Source organism: Mytilus trossulus, chromosome 8, assembly GCF_036588685.1.
Source record: "Mytilus trossulus isolate FHL-02 chromosome 8, PNRI_Mtr1.1.1.hap1, whole genome shotgun sequence".
Taxonomy (NCBI): domain Eukaryota; kingdom Metazoa; phylum Mollusca; class Bivalvia; order Mytilida; family Mytilidae; genus Mytilus; species Mytilus trossulus.
The window spans coordinates 21,581,271-21,600,419 of NC_086380.1; the positions used below are offsets into that span (position 1 = coordinate 21,581,271).

Genomic DNA, 19,149 nt, shown 5'->3' on the forward strand with positions numbered 1-19,149 from the left:
TTGGCTCTGTTCTGTAGTGTTTTCATAATTGACCAAATTGAGAATGTTATTGAAATTTTGAGTCATAATTGTGTTCAAAGGAATACACAGCAAATTATAATGTATGAAAAAGTTACAAGGTGTGGGCTTTGTATGTTTATGGTACTAGACATTTCATTATTTCTTAAAATTGAGAATGGAAATGGGGAATGTGTCAAAGAGACAACAACCCGACCATAGAAAAAAACAAGAGCAGAAGGAATGTATATCGAGGAATACTGAATTGTATGGTTTTTAATGTACAATGTATCAAAAGCTTGAATTTGTCTTATTATTTAAAGAAAGCATTTTGTTATAATTGTTATTTTTGTATGTAATAACAGTGAAAACTAATGTTTTTTATGATCTCTTATATGTGTGCAGTAAATCCCAAATTAGTTTATTGATGTACAACCATGTGAGATATCAGTTATATTTTTGGGGAATATCACTGATTAAAATGTAATGAATTTTCATTAATCAACCTTGCCTTGTCACGTGTTGTCGGAAATTCAAACATTTAAATACTGGTTTTTGTCGAGTCTGCAACTTTTGTTGCAGAAAGCTAGACATAGGGATAGTGATACGGTGGCCGGCGGTGGCGGCGGCGTTAGCTAACTTCTTAAAAGCTTTATATTTTAGCAGGTAGAAGACCTTGATGCTTCATACTTTGTATATAGATGCCTCATGTACGAACTCTCCTTCAGTCACATGTCCAATGTCCTTGACCTCATTTTCTTGGTTCAGTGACTACTTGAAAAAAAGTTAATATTTTTTGTAATGTTAAATTCTCTCTTATTATAAGTAATAGGATAACTGTATTTGGTATGTGCGTACCTTGCAGGGTCCTCATGCCCATCAGACAGTTTTCACTTGACCTTTACTTCATTTCATGGATCAGTGAACAAGATTAAGTTTTGGTGGTCAAGTCCATATCTCAGATACTATAAGCAATAGGTCTAGTATATTCAGTGCATGGAAGGACTGTAAGGTGTACATGTCCAACTGGCAGGTGTCATCTGACCTTGACCTCATTTTCATGGTTCAGTGGTTATAGTTAAGTTTTTGTGTCATGGTTGGTTTATCTTATACTATATGCAATAGGTCTACTATATTTGGTGTATGGAATGATTGTAAGGTGTACATGTCTAGCTGACAGGTGTCATCTGACCTTGGCCTCATTTTCATGGTTCAGTGGTTAAAGTTAAGTTTTTGAGTTTTGGTCAGTTTTCTAATACTTTATGCATTAGGTCAACTATATTTGGTGCATGGAAATATTTTATGATCTATATGTCTGTTACACAGGTTTTATTTGACCTTGACTTCATTTTCACGGTCCATTGCTAAGTGTTAAATGTTTGTGTTTTGGTCTGTTTTTCTTAATTTATAAGCAATAAGTCAACTATATTTGCTGTATTGAAGAATTGTTAGCTGTACATGTCTGCCTGGCATGGTTCATCTGACCTTGACCTCGTTTTCATGGTTCATTGATCAATTTTTCGTTTTCTTTGTTAATTTGTTAATGTTGAGTTTATGTGACAGTTGTAATAAAGCTTTATATTTAGGTCTATCAACATAATATCAATGATTAGTAAAGAAGGCGAGACATTTCAGCGTGTGAACTCTTGTTAAAAATTCTGAATTTATACTTGTACAAATTACATGCATTTTAGACAGTAGAACTTTTGACTGATGGTTTAGGAATGTAATTTTAGTTTGATATATTAAAATAATTGATTTATACTTGTACAATTTTTCTATACATGCTATTTAGATAGTACAACTTTGGTCTTGTGGTTAAGAATATAATTATAGTTTAATGTATTTAATTGTGAATTTATACTTGTACAATTTTGTCTATACATGCTTTTTAGATAGAACAACGTTTGTCTGATGGTTGAAGGATGTAATTATAGTTTAATGTATTGAAATTTAAGTAAGGGCTTTATTTTATTATAATGTAGCTAAAATTTTGTAGCTTCTTAGTTTTGGTATAAAGTAAGTGTTTTGTTTTGACTATATTTACAATGTTAGCATAATATTTGGTGATGTGTATGGGACTATGATCTCAAGACAATCAATATCTATACTGATTCTCTGTATATAACATGTGGGATATATTAAGCAGGCCATTTTTTCAAGTTTATCTCATATCTTTGTTGTCACTTTTGTTTATTGTATATTTTTTAAAGAGAGTGCTAAGTCTCAGAGTTTTGTTTTTATTTTGACTGATTTGATCCTCATTCACTTATTTTTGAGATTCCAATAGTTGTCTCCCATATCTTGGAATTTGAAAACATTGCCTCTTTTAGAATGGTATCTCATATGGCATCTACTTAAATTTACCACAGTTCTATTTAAAATTGCTTGTTATGGTTCAGCAGGCTGGACTTGCATAAAAACAGTTAAATTGTAGTAACATTACTGGGTACTTGATTTATATATGATTACAACCATGATTAAGAAAAAGATATTAATATTTTTGTGTTTTGACTTGTATAATTTTTGTTGTTCAAACCATATGTGTTGATAACAAGCACTGCTACTGTATTTCCTTTTAAAAACTAAAGAACAGTATTTGATAAAAAAAAGTTTATTATTTTTTATATACAAAACATTTTGTTATATTTTGTTATCTCTATATTATTTTTCGAAAATAAACTTTTTCATTTATTTGTATTTGTACTGTCATGACTGTACTTATTGCCTATATGAATATACCCTACTGAAGCAGGAACCAAAACAAATTAAAGACTAGATGGGTCAAAGCCACACGAATGGCCCCATCTCTAAAAGGTGAAAAGTCTGCAATTTCAATAACACATGTGGACACAAACATGATCATAGTAGTCTCACAAAATCTGGAGGCGTATAGAAAAATGGTTTGTAACTGTGATTGTCAACAATTTTCAAAGTTGTAAACCCATAATTTTGGCCAAAATTAGCAGAGCAAAACAAAACTTAAACTTGATCTGTAACTCATCATGGTTAGCTCACATACCAGAAATCAGCCCAATATCTGAAAGCATTTGGAAAAGAGGTTTGTATAACTGATTTTTTAAAATTTATCATAATTCAAAGCTCGAAATTACAGCAAAATTAGCTAAGTGGAAGGAAATTTAAACTTGATCTGTAACTCATCATGGGTAATTCACATACCAAAAATCAGCCCAATATCTGAAAGTGATTAAAAAAAAAGTCTGTATAACTGTGATTTTCAACAATTTATCAAATATAAACAATTAAAAGATGACAAACAACAGATGCCAAGTTGCACTTTTGACAAGAAGAGCTGAAAATATAAATAGTCAATGGATTCATAAGTGAGAGCATGATAACCCATCAATTCTACTGTAAATTCAAAAATCATTGCATGCCTATGATTTGTGAAGAAGGGAGAAAAATGTTAGATTAATAACTAATTTCAGGAAAATCTATGTACAAATTTATATTGGTTTGACTGTTAGTTTTCCCATTTGCTGTTCTGTGTGAGCAAAGGCTCCCCGTTGAAGACTGTATTTTGGCTTATAGGGGTTTACTTTCATAAATTGTTATTTGGATGGAGAGTTGTCCCATTGACACTCATACCACATCTTCCTTTATCTATTTACGTTTCATATATTAGAATGAAAGTTCTCAGTATTGCATTACTCTTGTAGTAGAATATTTATATTTGCATTATTCTAATAAAATCTTTGTAAAAGTTTCTGAATTTATAGTATTTACAATAGCGCTAAAATGCATTCAGCGTTACCGAAGACATCTGATAGAAAAAAAACACCATTTGAATTTGACAATTTAATCTGAATCCATCTCTACATGTGGTGCACTAGGTTCAACAGTTTGTAAACATTCGTCAGCAAATTCCAGGAATAATGGTTCATGCATGAATTTCTCCATTTGTTTGGCAGGGTTCGTTGATTTAGCTAAATCTTGTAAGATTGTTCGTAAATGTGGGTTTTCTAACATCTGTCTCAAGGGCACAGAGTGCTCTGTAAAATAAAATGAAAATATTTTTAGATGTTTAATATATTGTGTGTATAAATATTTTTAAAGTCATTCATATTATGCATTAACATTTTGCATTGATTTTTTTTTTCAATATTAATATAAACAGATAAGTTGATGACAGAATCCAAGGTTATAACCCTTAAATAGTTCATTAACATTTTGTGAACAAGTTGCTGTAACCCCCTTTTTTAAAGACAAGCAAAATTCAGTTATCTACTCTGAAATTAAAACTCACATTGTTCACAGTTCATATGTGCATATGTCATGTATGTACACAGATTGGAGAATTATTGTGAACTATATTTCAGTGTGTATAGTCGTAATTGTGACTGATACCAAAATATGTGAGTTCACTTTAAACTGTTTTCTTCCTATAGAAGTATGGTTTGACTGGAGGATCCCTTAAGGGTGAGCTACTTAAGTTAGATAAATACTTTTTACTACCTCAGAAAGATTTTTGTGTGAATGAATTTGTCAACTGCCTTTTTCAACTGATTTTTATAGTTCGTTCTTATGTTGTACTGTTATACAACTGTCCCAGGTTAGGGGGAGGGTTAGGATTCTGCTAACATGTTTAACCCTGCCACATTATTTATGTATGTGCCTGTCCCAAGTCAGGAGCATGTAATTCAGTAGTTGTCGTTTGTTTATGTGTTACATATGTTTTTCGTTCATTTTTTTACATAAATAAGGCCTTTAGTTTTCTCGTTTGAATGGTTTTACATTATCTTATCAGGGCCTTTTATAGCTGACTATGCGGTATGGCCTTTGCTTATTGTTGAAAGCCATACGGTGATCTATAGTTGTTAATGTCTGTGTCATTTTGGTCTTTTTTGGATAGTTGTCTCGTTGGCAATCATACCACATCTTCTTTTTTATATTGTCAGTTTATTTGTTCAAGCAAAAATGTGCACATCAACCTTTTCAACTAACAAAAATGATATTTTGAGGGAATAACACTCAAATCTCTTTGGTGTCAACTGCAAATCACTTCATCTCTTGGAAAATTTTGATTAAAAGTAAACATGAAACAAAGTAAATATAGGAAGATGTGGTATGAATGCCAATGAGACAACTCTCCATCCACCTAACAATTTATAAAAGTAAACCCTTATTGGTCAAGGTCAGACCTTCAACACAGAGCCTTGGCTCACAACAAACAACAAGCTATAAAGGGCCAAAAATTACAAGTGTAGAAACATTTAAACAGGAAAACAAAAAATAAGAGTGTGGAACGAACTATCTCACAGAACCTAATAATTGCTTTCTTGTCTCCATTTCAAAGTGCTTATCCTTATGCAATTGATTCGCTCCAGTGCATTATCTTTTGAAATTGGAATCTAAGAAAACAAATGGATTGTATTTTTCAAAATGGCAAGGACACCTTTATCATGTTTGTAACAAAGGAGATCATTGGCTAACAAGGCAACTGTCCAAAGAGACTGAGGCAGACATTAGTAACTATAGGTCACTGTACAGCCTTCAACAATGAGCAAAGCCTTGCATAATATTAATCAAAGTACAATACCTAATTCTTCCAACTTTTCTACTGAAACTCTATCTTCTGATTGGTCCTCTGCTAAAATAAAAAAAGTATTTATGTAAATTAAAACATAATTTCAAATGGTTAATCCATGTATACAAATTAAAGAATGTACTATGAACAAGAATGTGTCCATAGTACATGGATGCCCCACTTGCACTTTCATTTTCTATGTTCAGCAGACCGTGAAATTGGGGTAAAAGATGTAATTTAGCCTTAAGCTGACAAAAGTAGTGCTTTTGATGTAGATGAATTTACATGAATGTAATTTTTTGGATTGGGCCTATATTTTAAAATTTTAGTTTAAGAAAGTTATTAAAATTTCAAAAACTTTAACCACAGAGTGAATATTTGTGGATGCGGCCAACGACACTGGTGACGACGACAAAATGTAGGATCCCTTAGTCTCGCTGTTTCCACTAAAGTCTAATGCTCGTCAAAATTTGTGCATACTGTAGGTGGAAAATGAATTTCATTTATGTTTTTGTGAAGTCATATAATAGCCAATTTTCAATTATGCCAATATAAGTTGCAATATGACAAAATATTATTACAAATTGACAAAGGAGTAGGATAAGGCAAAACAAAAGACTTCGGATAAACTTGTATGTCTCTTTGGGGTTCAGATCACTAATTCACTCTTATATTTAAAAAAAAAAAAAGAAGGGTAAACGTAGCCCTTCCCCTACAAAAATAGTGTTTACTACAAAATCAAAGTACAATACCTAATTCTTCCAACTTTTCAACTGAAACTCTATCTTCTGTTTTTTCAACTGTTTAAAATAGAAAAGTATCTGTATAATTTAAGAAAGTAATGTCAAAAAGTAATTAATGCATGTATACAAATAAAAGAAAGTAAAGTAATGAGGAAAATTAAACCTTCTTTGCAATATAATACACATGTACAGTTAACACAACAGGTGCCACATGTGGAGCAGATTCTGCTTACCCTTCTGGAGCACCTGAAATCACTCCTAGTTTTTGGTGGGGTTCATGTTGCTTATTCTTTAGTTTTCTATGTTGTGTCATGTGTAGTATTGTTTGTCTGTTTGTCTTTTTCATTTTTAGCCATGGCGTTGTCGATTTATTTTCGATTTATGAGTTTGACTGTCCCTCTGGTATCTTTCATCTCTCTTTTTAGGCAACATCTTTTTTAATCTTTATAATTTGCATGTTTTCATTTTTATACAAAAAAAAATCCAAATTTTTGGTATCATGTTATAGAGGACACCAGCATTTTAGATACAGAAAATAATTATTAGATCAAATTTCAAAAAAAATAACCCTAAAAAAATCTAATATATTGTTTTATATCAAGCTTGAAAGAGACTAATATATAAGTTTTATAATGTGACGCTAAATTTCCATGATAATCATACAAGTTACCTGAACAAATAACATTGGTGTCTTCGTCACTCTTCTTTGATTGTTCTGTCTTGTCTCTGGTGTCTTTGCAAGCTTCTGTAAATAATAATGACCTTGTGTATTCCAGTATTTGTATTTTCAATGTTTTGCAAATAACAATTAATGATATTGTTTATACATGTTATACAAGTACTTGTATTCAATAATGCTTTGAGAATAACTATCAGGTTGTATATACGAGTACTTGTATTTTCAATAATGTTGTAACAATTTTAAAGATCACCCACAGTTTTTGGTGGGGTTAGTGTTGCTCAATCTTTAGTTTTCTATTTTCGAGTCTTCTGTACTTTTATTTGTCTGTTAGTCTTTCATTTTTAGTCATGGCGCTGTCAGCCTTTTTTTCAATCTAAAAGTTTGACTGTCTCTCTGGTATCTTTCGTCCCTCTTTTTTAAGGGTATTTGCATGGTTTGTGTACATTTTCACTTCTGCTATGAAGTACCATACAAAAGAATTACATTAAGTTGTACATTTGTAAGTGGTTTGATTTAATTTTTAGTGTTTACCACTTTTAAGCACCACATTTAGGCTTTTTCGTGGCCGTCAGTTTTTATTGGTGGAGGGAGCTGGAATGCCCAGAGAAAATCATGACCTTTGATAGGAAAACTGACAATCCTAGTCAATTAAAATTGGAGTCAAGTACACCCACACCAGTGGGGTTCAAACTAACAACCTCAGTGTTACTGGCTAGTGATTACAGTAGTAACTACTTAGACCACTAGGCAACCAAGGCCTCCATTAGTGGTTCAAAAATGGAACCTTGAGCCCTTAAAAATTACCTAAAATGATAAAAGATAGAGGATAGGAAGGAGATTGTTTTAATTTATATTGCACATTTATTTCACAAGGTGGTGGTATATCAGACTCTCTACTATTACTGAAATTTTATGGTGATAACATGTTTTGGATAGCATTGTTTAAAATAATCAGTCTCTTAAAAAATAACGCATATAAACTGACTTTTGTGGGGATTAGGAGAAAATAATGAAATATTTTAAATCACATGAAGTTCAAGCAACAGTTTTTGAAATGGTTAAAAAAGATGTAAACACAAATGCTTTGTCATTATAAGTGATTACATGTAGTCTAGTATTGACCTTATATGTGATTACACGTAGTCTAGTATTAACACCCTATTTGAAAAAATTTGGTTGCTTATATAGAGAATCACTGAAGGGTGAATGGAGTCCCCTCTTAGGAAGTCAGTGGGCCCCCACTTGTGAAAATTCCTGGATCCACCAGTGCAAGTTGTACAATATGTCATACCAATCATCCCACAAAATTCAGGTGTTTTATACATACCTTTGTGTTTTTTGTAACATAGCAATGAGCAACTGAAAAATAAAAACAGAAACAAAATAGTTTATGAAAAATATGTCATGAAACAGATTACAACAATTCACCGTTTCAGAATCTAAAGGACTAAGGATAATTTTATTGTTTGTACACCAAAATGAAAATATCATTGGTTGAATTTCCATTGTTTAGAACGTTAAAATCTAATCACAACGCATTAGATTCTGAAACTGCGAATTTCGTCCATGGTTCTTAATACATAAACTATGCACATGATTAAAAAATTTACTGGTTATATCTTCACAATTAAGGTCAGGAAGGGAAACTACTTTTACACTACAGGTATAATCAAAATCTTTATATTTTGGTCTCTGGTGGACAGTTGTCTCAAAGACAATCATACTTTTATAATGCAAGAAAATATAATATTGCAAACCAGCATCTGCGTTCATAAAATATTTGAGGTTCCTTAGGATGTAGATACTATCAAATGGCATGCACTTTAAACATAATATTCATTGACAAAATTTGAAATCTATAGAAAATCAATGAACTATGAAGCCAAATGAACATGCATTCTATATAATGAACATGAATTAAGTAAACCAGGGAGGAAAATCTAATTGCATTTATTTTGACATTCTTGATGACAGTATCAAACCAGATACTCCGCAGGGCGTAGCTTTATAAGACCGCAGAGGTTGAACCCTGAACGGTTGGGGCAAGAATGGACACAACATTCAAGCTGGATTCAGCTCTAAATTTTGATTGTGATTAAATAGTGGACACAGCATAGGTTTCTGACACAGAATGAATGTGTTCTAATGAACTTAAAATTTTTGTTTTCTCTTAGAGCAATTCACTATGCTGTTGAATATTAATCCTCTCAAAAAAATGTTTGAAGAAATTTTCTTTTTATTTATGAAATTTCAAATGAGAAAAATTGAACCCAATTTTTTTAATCACATCCCCCTTTCCCTTATTCCAAAACTAATCTCAATTAAAATTACTAATGGAGTTTGCAACAATAACTACTCATTTAAATACATCATAAAATATTAAGATGTAAAAAACTGCTTGTTATCACTGAATGGTAAAAATTATTTTAATTTATCAGTTGGTAGTAAAAAGTGAATATACAGTGTATATTGTATATAACAAAGATCTAAGTTGATTCTGGACAAAGAAAGATAACTCCAATTAAAAAAAATCTTGCTATTGCAAAATATTGTGCAATTAGATATTTCTTGCTTACTATCATGACTATTCTGGACAAAGAAAGATAACTCTAATTAAACAAAAATTTGCTATTTCACAATATTGTGCAATTAGATATTTCTTGCCATTGCGCAATACTGTGCAATTGAAAAGACTTGCTATTGCACAATACTTAATATAATAATTTTAGATCCTGATTTGGACCAACTTGAAAACTGGGCCCATAATCAAAAATCTAAGTACATGTTTGGATTCAGCATATCAAAGAACCCCAAGATTTCAATTTTTGTTAAAATCAAACTAAGTTTAATTTTGGACCCTTTGGACTTTAATGTAGACCTATTTGAAAACAGGACCAAAAACGAAGAATCTACATACACAGTTAGATTTGGCATATAAAAGAACCCCATTTATTCAATTTTTGATGAAATCAAACAAAGTTTAATTTTGGACCCCGATTTGGACCAACTTGAAAACTGAGCCAATAATCAAGAATCTAAGTACATTGTTAGATTCAGCATATCAATGAACCCAACCGATTCATTTTTTGTCAAAATCAAACTAAGTTCAATTTTGGACCCTTTGGACCTTAATGTAGACCAATTTGAAAACGGGACCAAAAGTTAAGAATATACATACACAGTTAGATTCTGCATATCAAAGAACCCCAATTATTCAATTTTGATGAAATCAAACAAAGTTTAATTTTGAACCCTTTGGGCCCCTTATTCTGTTGGGACCAAAACTCCCAAAATCAATACCAACCTTCCTTTTATGGTCATAAACTTTGTGTTTAATTTCATAGATTTCTATTTACTTATACTAACGTTATGGTGCAAAAACCAAGAAAAATGCTTATTTGGGTCCCTTTTTGGCCCCTTATTCCTAAACTGTTGGGACTTAAACTCCCAAAATCAATACCAACCTTCCTTTTGTGGTCATAAACATTGTGTTTAAATTTTATTGATTTCTATTTACTTAAACTAAAGTTATTGTGCGAAAAACCAAGAATAATGCTTATTTGGGCCCTTTTTTGGCCCCTTATTCCTAAACTGTTGAAACCAAAACTCCCAAAATCAATCCCAACCTTTCTTTGGTGGTCATTAACCTTGTGTCAAAATTTCATAGATTTCTATTAACTTAAACTAAAGTTATAGTGCTAAAACCACGAAAATGCTTATTTGGGCCCTTTTTGGCCCCTAATTCCTAAAATGTTGGGACCAAAACTCCCAAAATCAATACCAACCTTCCTTTTGTGGTCATAAACCTTGTGTTAAAATTTCATAGATTTCTATTCACTTTTATTAAAGTTAGAGTGCGAAAACTAAAAGTATTCGGAAGACGACGACGCCAACGTGATAGCAATATACGACGAAATTTTTTTCAAATTTTGCGGTCGTATAAAAAGCCATGAAAGTTGAAACCTATCAATGTAAAAAAATTAATAAAAAATAAACAAGCAATCCTACAAAATGATGTGACCTGATTTGTTTTTCATTTTAACAAAGTTACATGTGTTTCAATGTGTGTTAACTAAAACATATTGTCCACACTTTAGATGAATTTCCTTGCCTTGTTTGGCAAATGGTCATGATTCTTCGTCACTTGAGCTTCTTACCTGGCCATTGCCATATTTATTTTTGTTCAACAGACGTTAAGCAGTCAGGGGACTTACTTAAACAAGTGATTTTCTAAATCACTAATTCAAGTAACATTATTTCCATAAAGGTTAAAATTTGGGAGTTGTCTTTCTTTAATAATCACCTATTTAAGTAGTACAAATTAATCACTAGAATAAGTGATTTAATTTTATTGTTGCTTTAAATATAGAAAACTAATGATCCAGGGACTAATTATGTTTCTAAACTTATCAGAACCAACATCTGTGTTGTCTAGGATGACCAGGTCATTTCAGGTGATAACCTTGTACTGAATCTAGGATAATGACATAAAAATCACTTGTTTAAGTATCAGACCTCAATTTCCTTCCCAAAAATCACTTCTTTTAGTAACCCCCACAAATTTCAACACCCCCGAACAGTTAAATTTTTATCACGAACAGTAGAATTTTATTACATAATCTGAAAGATGAAACCTTGAACTTCACCATGTTCACAGGAAAATTACTCCCACTGCTGTGAAAAATCTTTTAAGAAAGTATCAGTTCATTACAATGTATGTAAAGCCATTATTATAGCATTATTCAACTCAAATATAATTTTCAGCTAAATGATAGCATCGAAGGCATAAACCTTGCTACTTAAAAGAAGCAAAAAGTTCATGTTTTTTTATTTTACTAATTAAAAAATATTGTTTAAACCTAATTAAGTGCTTAAAATTTTGAAAAAAACTTCAAAATCACAATTTGTGACAAAACCTTGAATTTGCTACTCAAATAAGTGATTTAAAAATCACTTATTTCAGTAAGTCCCCTGACTATTAACATGGTTAAGTGAGGTCATATTTTAAAGTTGGGGGTTAACACTTGATCATTGAGGTACAAAACGGGTTATTCAACTAGGAATAATAGGGCTGTTTAATTAACGGAGGCTTCAATTTGTTCGGTTTATTAAGCTACAAATGTACTCTACCAGTTTTTGGGAAAAATATGACACATTATTTCGTATTAGCCAGTCAAATAATTACTATATAATTCAAGGTATAATAATAAACATCAATTATAAATAAATGGACTTACTATTTTAGAAGGCAAGCTGGACATTTATACTTGGATTCATTTTCTGTGCAAACTTCACACACTTGCTTTTTTGTCATCTATAATTATTAAGAAAAACATTTGAGCTTCATTCATTTGTGTTCAACATATCAACAAGCAATCCTACAAAATGATTTTAATTTAACGTGCATTGTTTTAGCGAGTTTTATTTTAAATACATGTGTTTTTGTATTCGTAGCCCCCTCCCCTTTGACAATTATGGCCTGAAATGGGGGCTTTGATTTTTGTGTTGTTTTGATTTTTTTCTAATGGACCAGTGTGTCCCATTTCTGTCTGACCAACAAAATGTCGAAAAAAATCATTCGGTCAGACAGAAATTTTTAGATTTTGTAGTTGAATATAAAGAATAAAGTAGAAAAAGTCAAAATTATGGGTACACGACAACTCGGCAAGTCGTACTCAACCAACTCGTACCCTATTTTTACCAACTGGTAACCATGTTTTATTTGATATTATTTATCTAGTTTATATGACACTTGACTTATAATTTGTTTTGTTTTATTTGTCTGTAGAAATTAAGTCCACTACAATAAACATTCTTTAACCATCGTAATTGTGCCGTTTATTTGAAAATAAACAAGGGCCCTTTCCTAAATGTTATCGTATCTTTTATCTTTTTAAAATTGGAGTATAATTGTAATTTTATATATATATCCTTTTAGAAATGTAGTCAAATATATAACAGAAAAAAGTATTATGTTGTATTATGTTCCATGCAGACTTTCGATATATAAATTGTGTATCTCAATAATATTTTCCCTAATCCTGTTATTGGGTCCATGTTTGGGGCCAATAAGATTATATATTTCAAAAAGCTGTATTTGTAAGACCCATATTACTATTACTAATAGCAACAAAGCCTTGTAAAAATGTTTTATGATTAAACTCTTACAATGTGTGTGTGAAATTTTAGTGATACTAGTGGTTTTTTTTTAATACGTCTCTAGTAATTCTTCTAAATATTGGCTTAATTTTTACTTTAACTTTTATACTTTTACAATCCAAATGTGCTACTGTATAATTGATGTCAATACGTATATAAATGATAGTAGTATTAGACATTTGCGAAAACTCGCATACACCTACGATTAGGATTACGATTACACTTACAGGTAACATTTAAACTTTGGTCGTCTCAAAGTGTAAATACAAACTATCGTTCCAAACAAATGCTATTTCTTTTATGATGATTTTAAAAGTTGAACAATTGAGTTTTCAAGCAAAACATGTATCCATAATTAACATATCTAATACAGGCGCCGATCCAGAGAAAGGGGGGGGGGGTCGGGGGTTAGAACACCCCCTTGTTTTGGACGATCAATGTATTTGACTCGGGACATGTAGTTGGGACCCCCCTCTTTTTTAAATAATGGTTGGATCCGCCCCTGTAATATTGGTCGTTGTGTTAAACTCTAAAGCATGCATATGTTGAAGGCCGAACATCGACCTATAAGGTTTACTTTTATAAATTGCTATTTTGATAGGGAGTTGACTCATTGGCGCTGATACTACACCTTTATATATCTTTATATGAAAAAATGAACAAACATCATTTCATAAAATGATCTGACAACTGAGATTTTTATTTGAGGAGAATGAGAATCAGCAAGTTGTTGTTTAAGAACTACATGTACATGTACATGTATATACAATATTTTGTGCGTGGTTTTTCATTTCCCTTTCGGTAATTTTTATAATCTAACTTTATCTCAATCGAGAAATCAGTTTGTTTACGTTTTCTCTTTCAATAAATATTCAAAAGTATACGAAAAGAAACCACAACCAATTTTAGTCGTCTCATTCATTGGCCTACTTTGAATGAGTGAATGCATATGGCAGGACTTACAAGGTGGGTGGGGAAAACTTCCGTTTGCAGTAGGGGCTATTGACGGAACTTCAACTGAAATTTATAGGCCGATAACAGAACCACAGGAACAATAGTATTCGAGATGACCCTTTGTTTTTTTTAAGTGTAATCGTTATGGGGACTTTGTGGAGACATCCAAGACAGCGATTAACATCTGTTGTGACCATATGCGCTGCCTTTGTTTGCCGCCGTAAAGACTTATTTACATAATAAAAAAAAATCATTTTACTATGTATCTTTATTTGTTGTTTTTTTCATTTTGAGATGACCCTTTGTTTTTTTTAAGTGTAATCGTAAGTCTAAAGTGTAATCCTAGGTGTAAACCTAGTTTCCGCAAATGTCTATTGTGATGAAATATACATTTTAAAACCATGATTGTGCAAACGTACATGCAGAAAGCGATTAGATCAGGTGTGAAGTTGTTTTGATAAGTTAATTAATGGCACGCTTCGTGTGTGAATAAGGGCCGATTTACTGGTAATCGACATGCTTCAGGTGTGAAACAATGATCAATGATCAATTAATCACCAGCACGCGAACTGCAATTAATAATTTGTTTATTAAAGTGTCACATACTAAATATATGTGATGTCAAGTGCCTTTGAATAGAATTGTTAGTAAAATTAGAGTATATACATGATATATGTCTCTGGTAAAATTGAATTATGAAATAAAATTATATATATCATAATTATAAAAAATTAAACCAATACATTTTATTTCTTATATTTCTAAAGAGTTGTATAATCAGCTAGTACAACAGGAATAAGAGATAGACTTCTATTGCAATTAATGTGGTTTGCCAGCAGAAGAATCCAGCATCCCTCAGCTTCTAGACTTTCGTTTTCTGAATGAAAACCGCTCAGTGGTTAATTATGTGATTGAACAGTCCTCAATGCTCTCCAACTTTGTATTTGTTTGGCTTTTTAACTACTTTGATCTGAGCGTCACTGATGAGTCTTATGTAGACGAAACGCGTGTCTGGCGTTTAAAATTATAATCCTGGTACTTTTGATAACTATTGAACATTTATTGAACATGTAAACATTTTGAGATGAACAGTTATATGAAATGAATTTGATTCAGATAAATCAAATTATTTAATGTATTGTTATTCTTATCTGTTATTGATTATAGTATCTAATAAAAAATATATAAATCTTTTGCAATTTGCTTTATACATGCGTGCTTTATGGTTTCAAACTATTAGAAATGCATTCATTATATACATAAAATATACGAAATAAGACATATAAAAAAGAAGATCTTGTCTCATTTCTTATGAGACAACTCTTCACAAGCGACCAAAAATGACACAGAAATGAACAACTATAGGTAATCGTACAGTCTTCAACCATGAGCAAAGCCCACCCATACCACATAGTCAGCTATAAAATGACCATGTAAAACAATTCAAACGAGAAAACGAACTGACTGCAATACCTATATAGAAGAAGAAGAAGATGCTTTATTTCCATAAAATGGGCTCACAAGGAGCATAATATAATATCATTGTAATATAATATTCTTTTACAAATATAATAAACAACACAAGTTACAAACACAAATAAGAAACAACAGTTATCACATATTAGTATATATATAAAACCTTTGTCTCAGGCACACCTCTGGAAAGTCACAAAAAAGAATACTGCGAGTAGTCTAAATATATCTAGCTGAACTGCAAGAGGCACCTAGGGACGGTGCTATATGGCATGGAGGGTGCATATTAAAATGTGTTTCGGGACATTAATGATATGGTAAGATATTGTAAGAAGTTGCACATAAATGGTATGTCATCCTCGTGCCTGGTGCAGAGGAGTCAGTACTATTTAAAGTGACACAACTGCAAGAGGCACCAAGGGACAATGCTAATTGACATGCCAAAGTGCACAAATTACAAAAAAGATAAAATATTACCAGTTTAATAAAAAAAATAATAATATCGCAAACAAGAAGGTAAAAGAACTTGTACGATGTGTCCTGTACCCCACCATGCCAACCTTGTGCCTAGTGCAGAAAGCCTGATTAAATATTTATCTTTAAAGTTATATTTTATCTTCATCAATTAACTCACAGACAGATATCAAAATATCAAGATTCTCTACATTAAGAAGCCATATCAGTTTTTGACTAGGAATCAAATGCTTAAAGTTTGGGCATAGTAAGTCAATAGTGGAATTCAAATAATTTCTCTTATCTTGTGATGATGTACATGAGAATAAAAAATGTTTTTCATCATCAACTTCATTTGAGGTGCACCTGAGACATATTCTGTCTTGTCGGAGAGTACCCTGATAGCGACCTTGTTCAATTCTTAGTCTGTGAGAAGAAATACGCAATCGAGTGAAATTTCTCCTCTGCTCAGGTGATTGTAATATAGTAAGGTATCTTTCAAGACCAAAATGAGTCTTAAAAGTGCTATAGCTACAAAGCTTCCCATCAGCTTTCTTCTTTCTTTTCTTCGTATAAGCTTCCTATTATAAGGAACACCCCTTAACGGGTAATATTAAAATATCAAAATATTTAAAAAGGGGGAAGAAACAAGGATAAAATATATTACATTAAGGTAAAATCCAGAGGTGGTGCACTATACATAGACAGTGAATTGCAGAAAAAACAGAATCATATCATATAAAATATAAAATTATTTACATAAAAAAGATAAACCCATCTACAGAGGTCATTTAACTCAAATAATTAGTCAATCATTTTACCAGCAAATAGGTTCTTAGAGTTTTATAACAACACTGAATATTTGTTATAAAATATAGTGAAATAACTATATATACTATAACATTAGTTTATAAAATTTAGTCTTCTATTTAAATTTTCCATTGTCTATATTTCAGTATCTGTATCTTAATGATAACTGTCATTCGTCTAGCTTTTTCAGTAGAGATATCCTCTTGTAATGAAGCTTGAAACAGAAGTGTCTTGAAAGCGATTCCAGTTTAAGAATTAACTCTTCTTTGAATCCAAGTTGTTTCGTATATTTTGTACAATCCAATACAAGTTGTGTAACTGCTAGTTTATTGTTAAATAGCAGCTCCCAAGTTCCAGGAGGAGAGTTTTCAGTCACAAGTTGTTTAATGGGAGTGAAGTATTCTTTTCTCTCATTGCATAGAACTGGACACTGTGTAAGAATATGCAGTATATCCTCTATTTCCCTGTGGCATAGCAGGCAGATGGGGTCAATTGTATATTGGCTGAACTTGTGCTTGTCGGCTTGCACCATGTAAGTCCCTGTGAGCATCCTTACTTTAGTTGAGGCTTTTCGAATTTCTATCAGATTCTGCTCTACTGAGTCCCATACAGGATGAGTTGAGTCTGCATTGCCAAAGTTGAGGTTTAGAAATTTTAAAGAGGACATTTGTTGAGCTTCCTCTTTGAGTTTGAGGGTCCAGAGGGATGTGATTTCTGTTTTTACTAGTTTCTTCCAGGATAGTTTTGATGGAATTGAGATGTTTTTGTCAAAGATATCTGGTAGATTATATTTTGCTAATAATAATGCAGTTTGGAAGAAGAAGCTGTTGTTGTTGTCAAAGTTCACTGCAATTTGTCTGTTGATGATTTCTTTTATTTTATTGTTGGAGCAGGTTGTAAGAGAATGTAAGAATGTCAATTTTCTCTTGTGAATTTCTGCTTCTACAGGGAGAACTCCGAGAAGTAAGTATACCGCAGGTTTTGCTGTTCTTGTGGCAAGAGTTTGTATTGCACGCAGTGTACCAATATGGAACCTCTCCAAAATCTGAATCTGGGTCTTTGTTAAAGAGAGGATTTCAAGACCATATAGAAGTCTTGGTAGCACATATGTCCTATATATTGTGTAGGAGATTTTAGGGCTTAATCCATTTGTACCATGCAGTCCTGAATTCATAAGGGCATATTTCGTTCTTCGTGCAGATTTTATACGGTCTTCTATATTTACTTCATTTTCTTTTTTGCTTGATCTTTTTAGGCCTAAATGAGTAGTTTCGTTTGAGAGTTCAATTGTATTATCTGATAATTTCCAGGTGTTTGTTCTGTGATTCTTTGCAGATCCGTAGCAGATAACTTTCGATTTTGTTGGGTGGATATTGTAATGATGTTGATTTGCATATCTTCCAATGGTGTTCAGCACAATTGTGCATTTGGTTTCTCCATTGTATTTCATAGTGCTCATACAAAAACTTTTTAATTAAAATTTTGAATCTAAAGTTGCTTGCAAAGGTTAGACTGTCAACCCCATTAATTTTTTTTTGCAAATAGTTTAAAGATCCATATCAAGAGGGAATTTTTGATTCAAATAATAGCTTTGACTCTAAATATGCATCTTTTAGTAAGGGAAAGGATGAACCCAAATTTTCAAGCCGGTGCCAGTATATATATAAAAAAAGAACAAAAAACAAAGTGTTAACACATCAACAAACAACGTGTTTAACGCAATATTCAGTAAAAAAATCTCTTCAAATATTCTAAGGATTGAGCACACTTTGACACTTGAGGATTTTTTTTAGATATAAATCCTATCAGTAGATAAATCAGTAGGTAAATAATAAAATATGAAGCATTATAATGTTTAAAAAAAAACGAGTTGCCGAAAGTACGAGTTGGTAGAAGTACGAGTTGCCGAAAGTACGAGTTGTCTGAGTAAGAGTTGCCCCAAGTACGAGTTGGTATGTATCCAAAATTATTTCTCTTTTCCCAGTTTTGGTTAGACAAACCCTAAAAGTAAAACAGTTTAGCACAGACTGATAGACCTCTATGTATCAAAAATACATTGGCTATTTTAACATTTTAAGCATTTGTATTTGGCTTTGCAAAAAAAACTTTCATTTAAATTTATGCAACCTACTATACAATTTTGTCAACAATTCCTTTTATAAACAAATCACACGTGAAGATGTGGTAAAGTGTAGCTTTAAGGTCTGTTACTGTGAACATTATATTTTATGTATAGTATTATATACAATAAACAGCTTTCATTTTTGTCTATTTAAAAATTATTTTCTGAATTTATATTTTAATTAATTATATAGAAACTAATTTATGCG

The 19,149-nt window shown here is 31.7% G+C and overlaps 1 protein-coding gene across 3 annotated transcripts; it reads right to left on the bottom strand.

Annotated features, from left to right (window-relative positions):
* Positions 1–3,801: 3,801 nt before the first annotated feature.
* Positions 3,802–19,028, bottom strand: LOC134681735 (zinc finger HIT domain-containing protein 3-like). Of its 3 annotated transcripts, none has more exons than XM_063541372.1 (7): positions 18,951–19,028; positions 12,208–12,284; positions 8,298–8,329; positions 6,959–7,033; positions 6,298–6,345; positions 5,558–5,605; positions 3,802–4,010 (listed from the first exon to the last, which is right to left on the bottom strand). In XM_063541372.1, the coding sequence occupies exons 2-7, from the start codon at positions 12,282–12,284 to the stop codon at positions 3,817–3,819; spliced, it is 474 nt and encodes a 157-aa protein (XP_063397442.1). In that variant the 5' UTR covers positions 18,951–19,028; the 3' UTR covers positions 3,802–3,816. The 3 variants fall into 3 exon arrangements, with proteins under 3 accessions (XP_063397442.1, XP_063397441.1, XP_063397444.1); XM_063541371.1 differs by having other exon boundaries at positions 5,558–5,608; XM_063541374.1 differs by lacking the exon at positions 6,298–6,345 and having other exon boundaries at positions 5,558–5,608.
* Positions 19,029–19,149: the final 121 nt, after the last annotated feature.

Bases quoted from the DNA above. Each gene is read 5' to 3' on its own strand.
- LOC134681735 (XM_063541371.1), bottom strand. From the start codon at position 12,284: ATGACAAAAAAGCAAGTGTGTGAAGTTTGCACAGAAAATGAATCCAAG. The intron at 8,330-12,207 runs GTAAGTCCATTT...TTTATTTTTCAG, and splicing joins CCAGCTTGCCTTCTAAAATA to TTGCTCATTGCTATGTTACA. The intron at 5,609-6,297 runs GTATTGTACTTT...TTTTTATTTTAG, and splicing joins TGAAAAGTTGGAAGAATTAG to CAGAGGACCAATCAGAAGAT.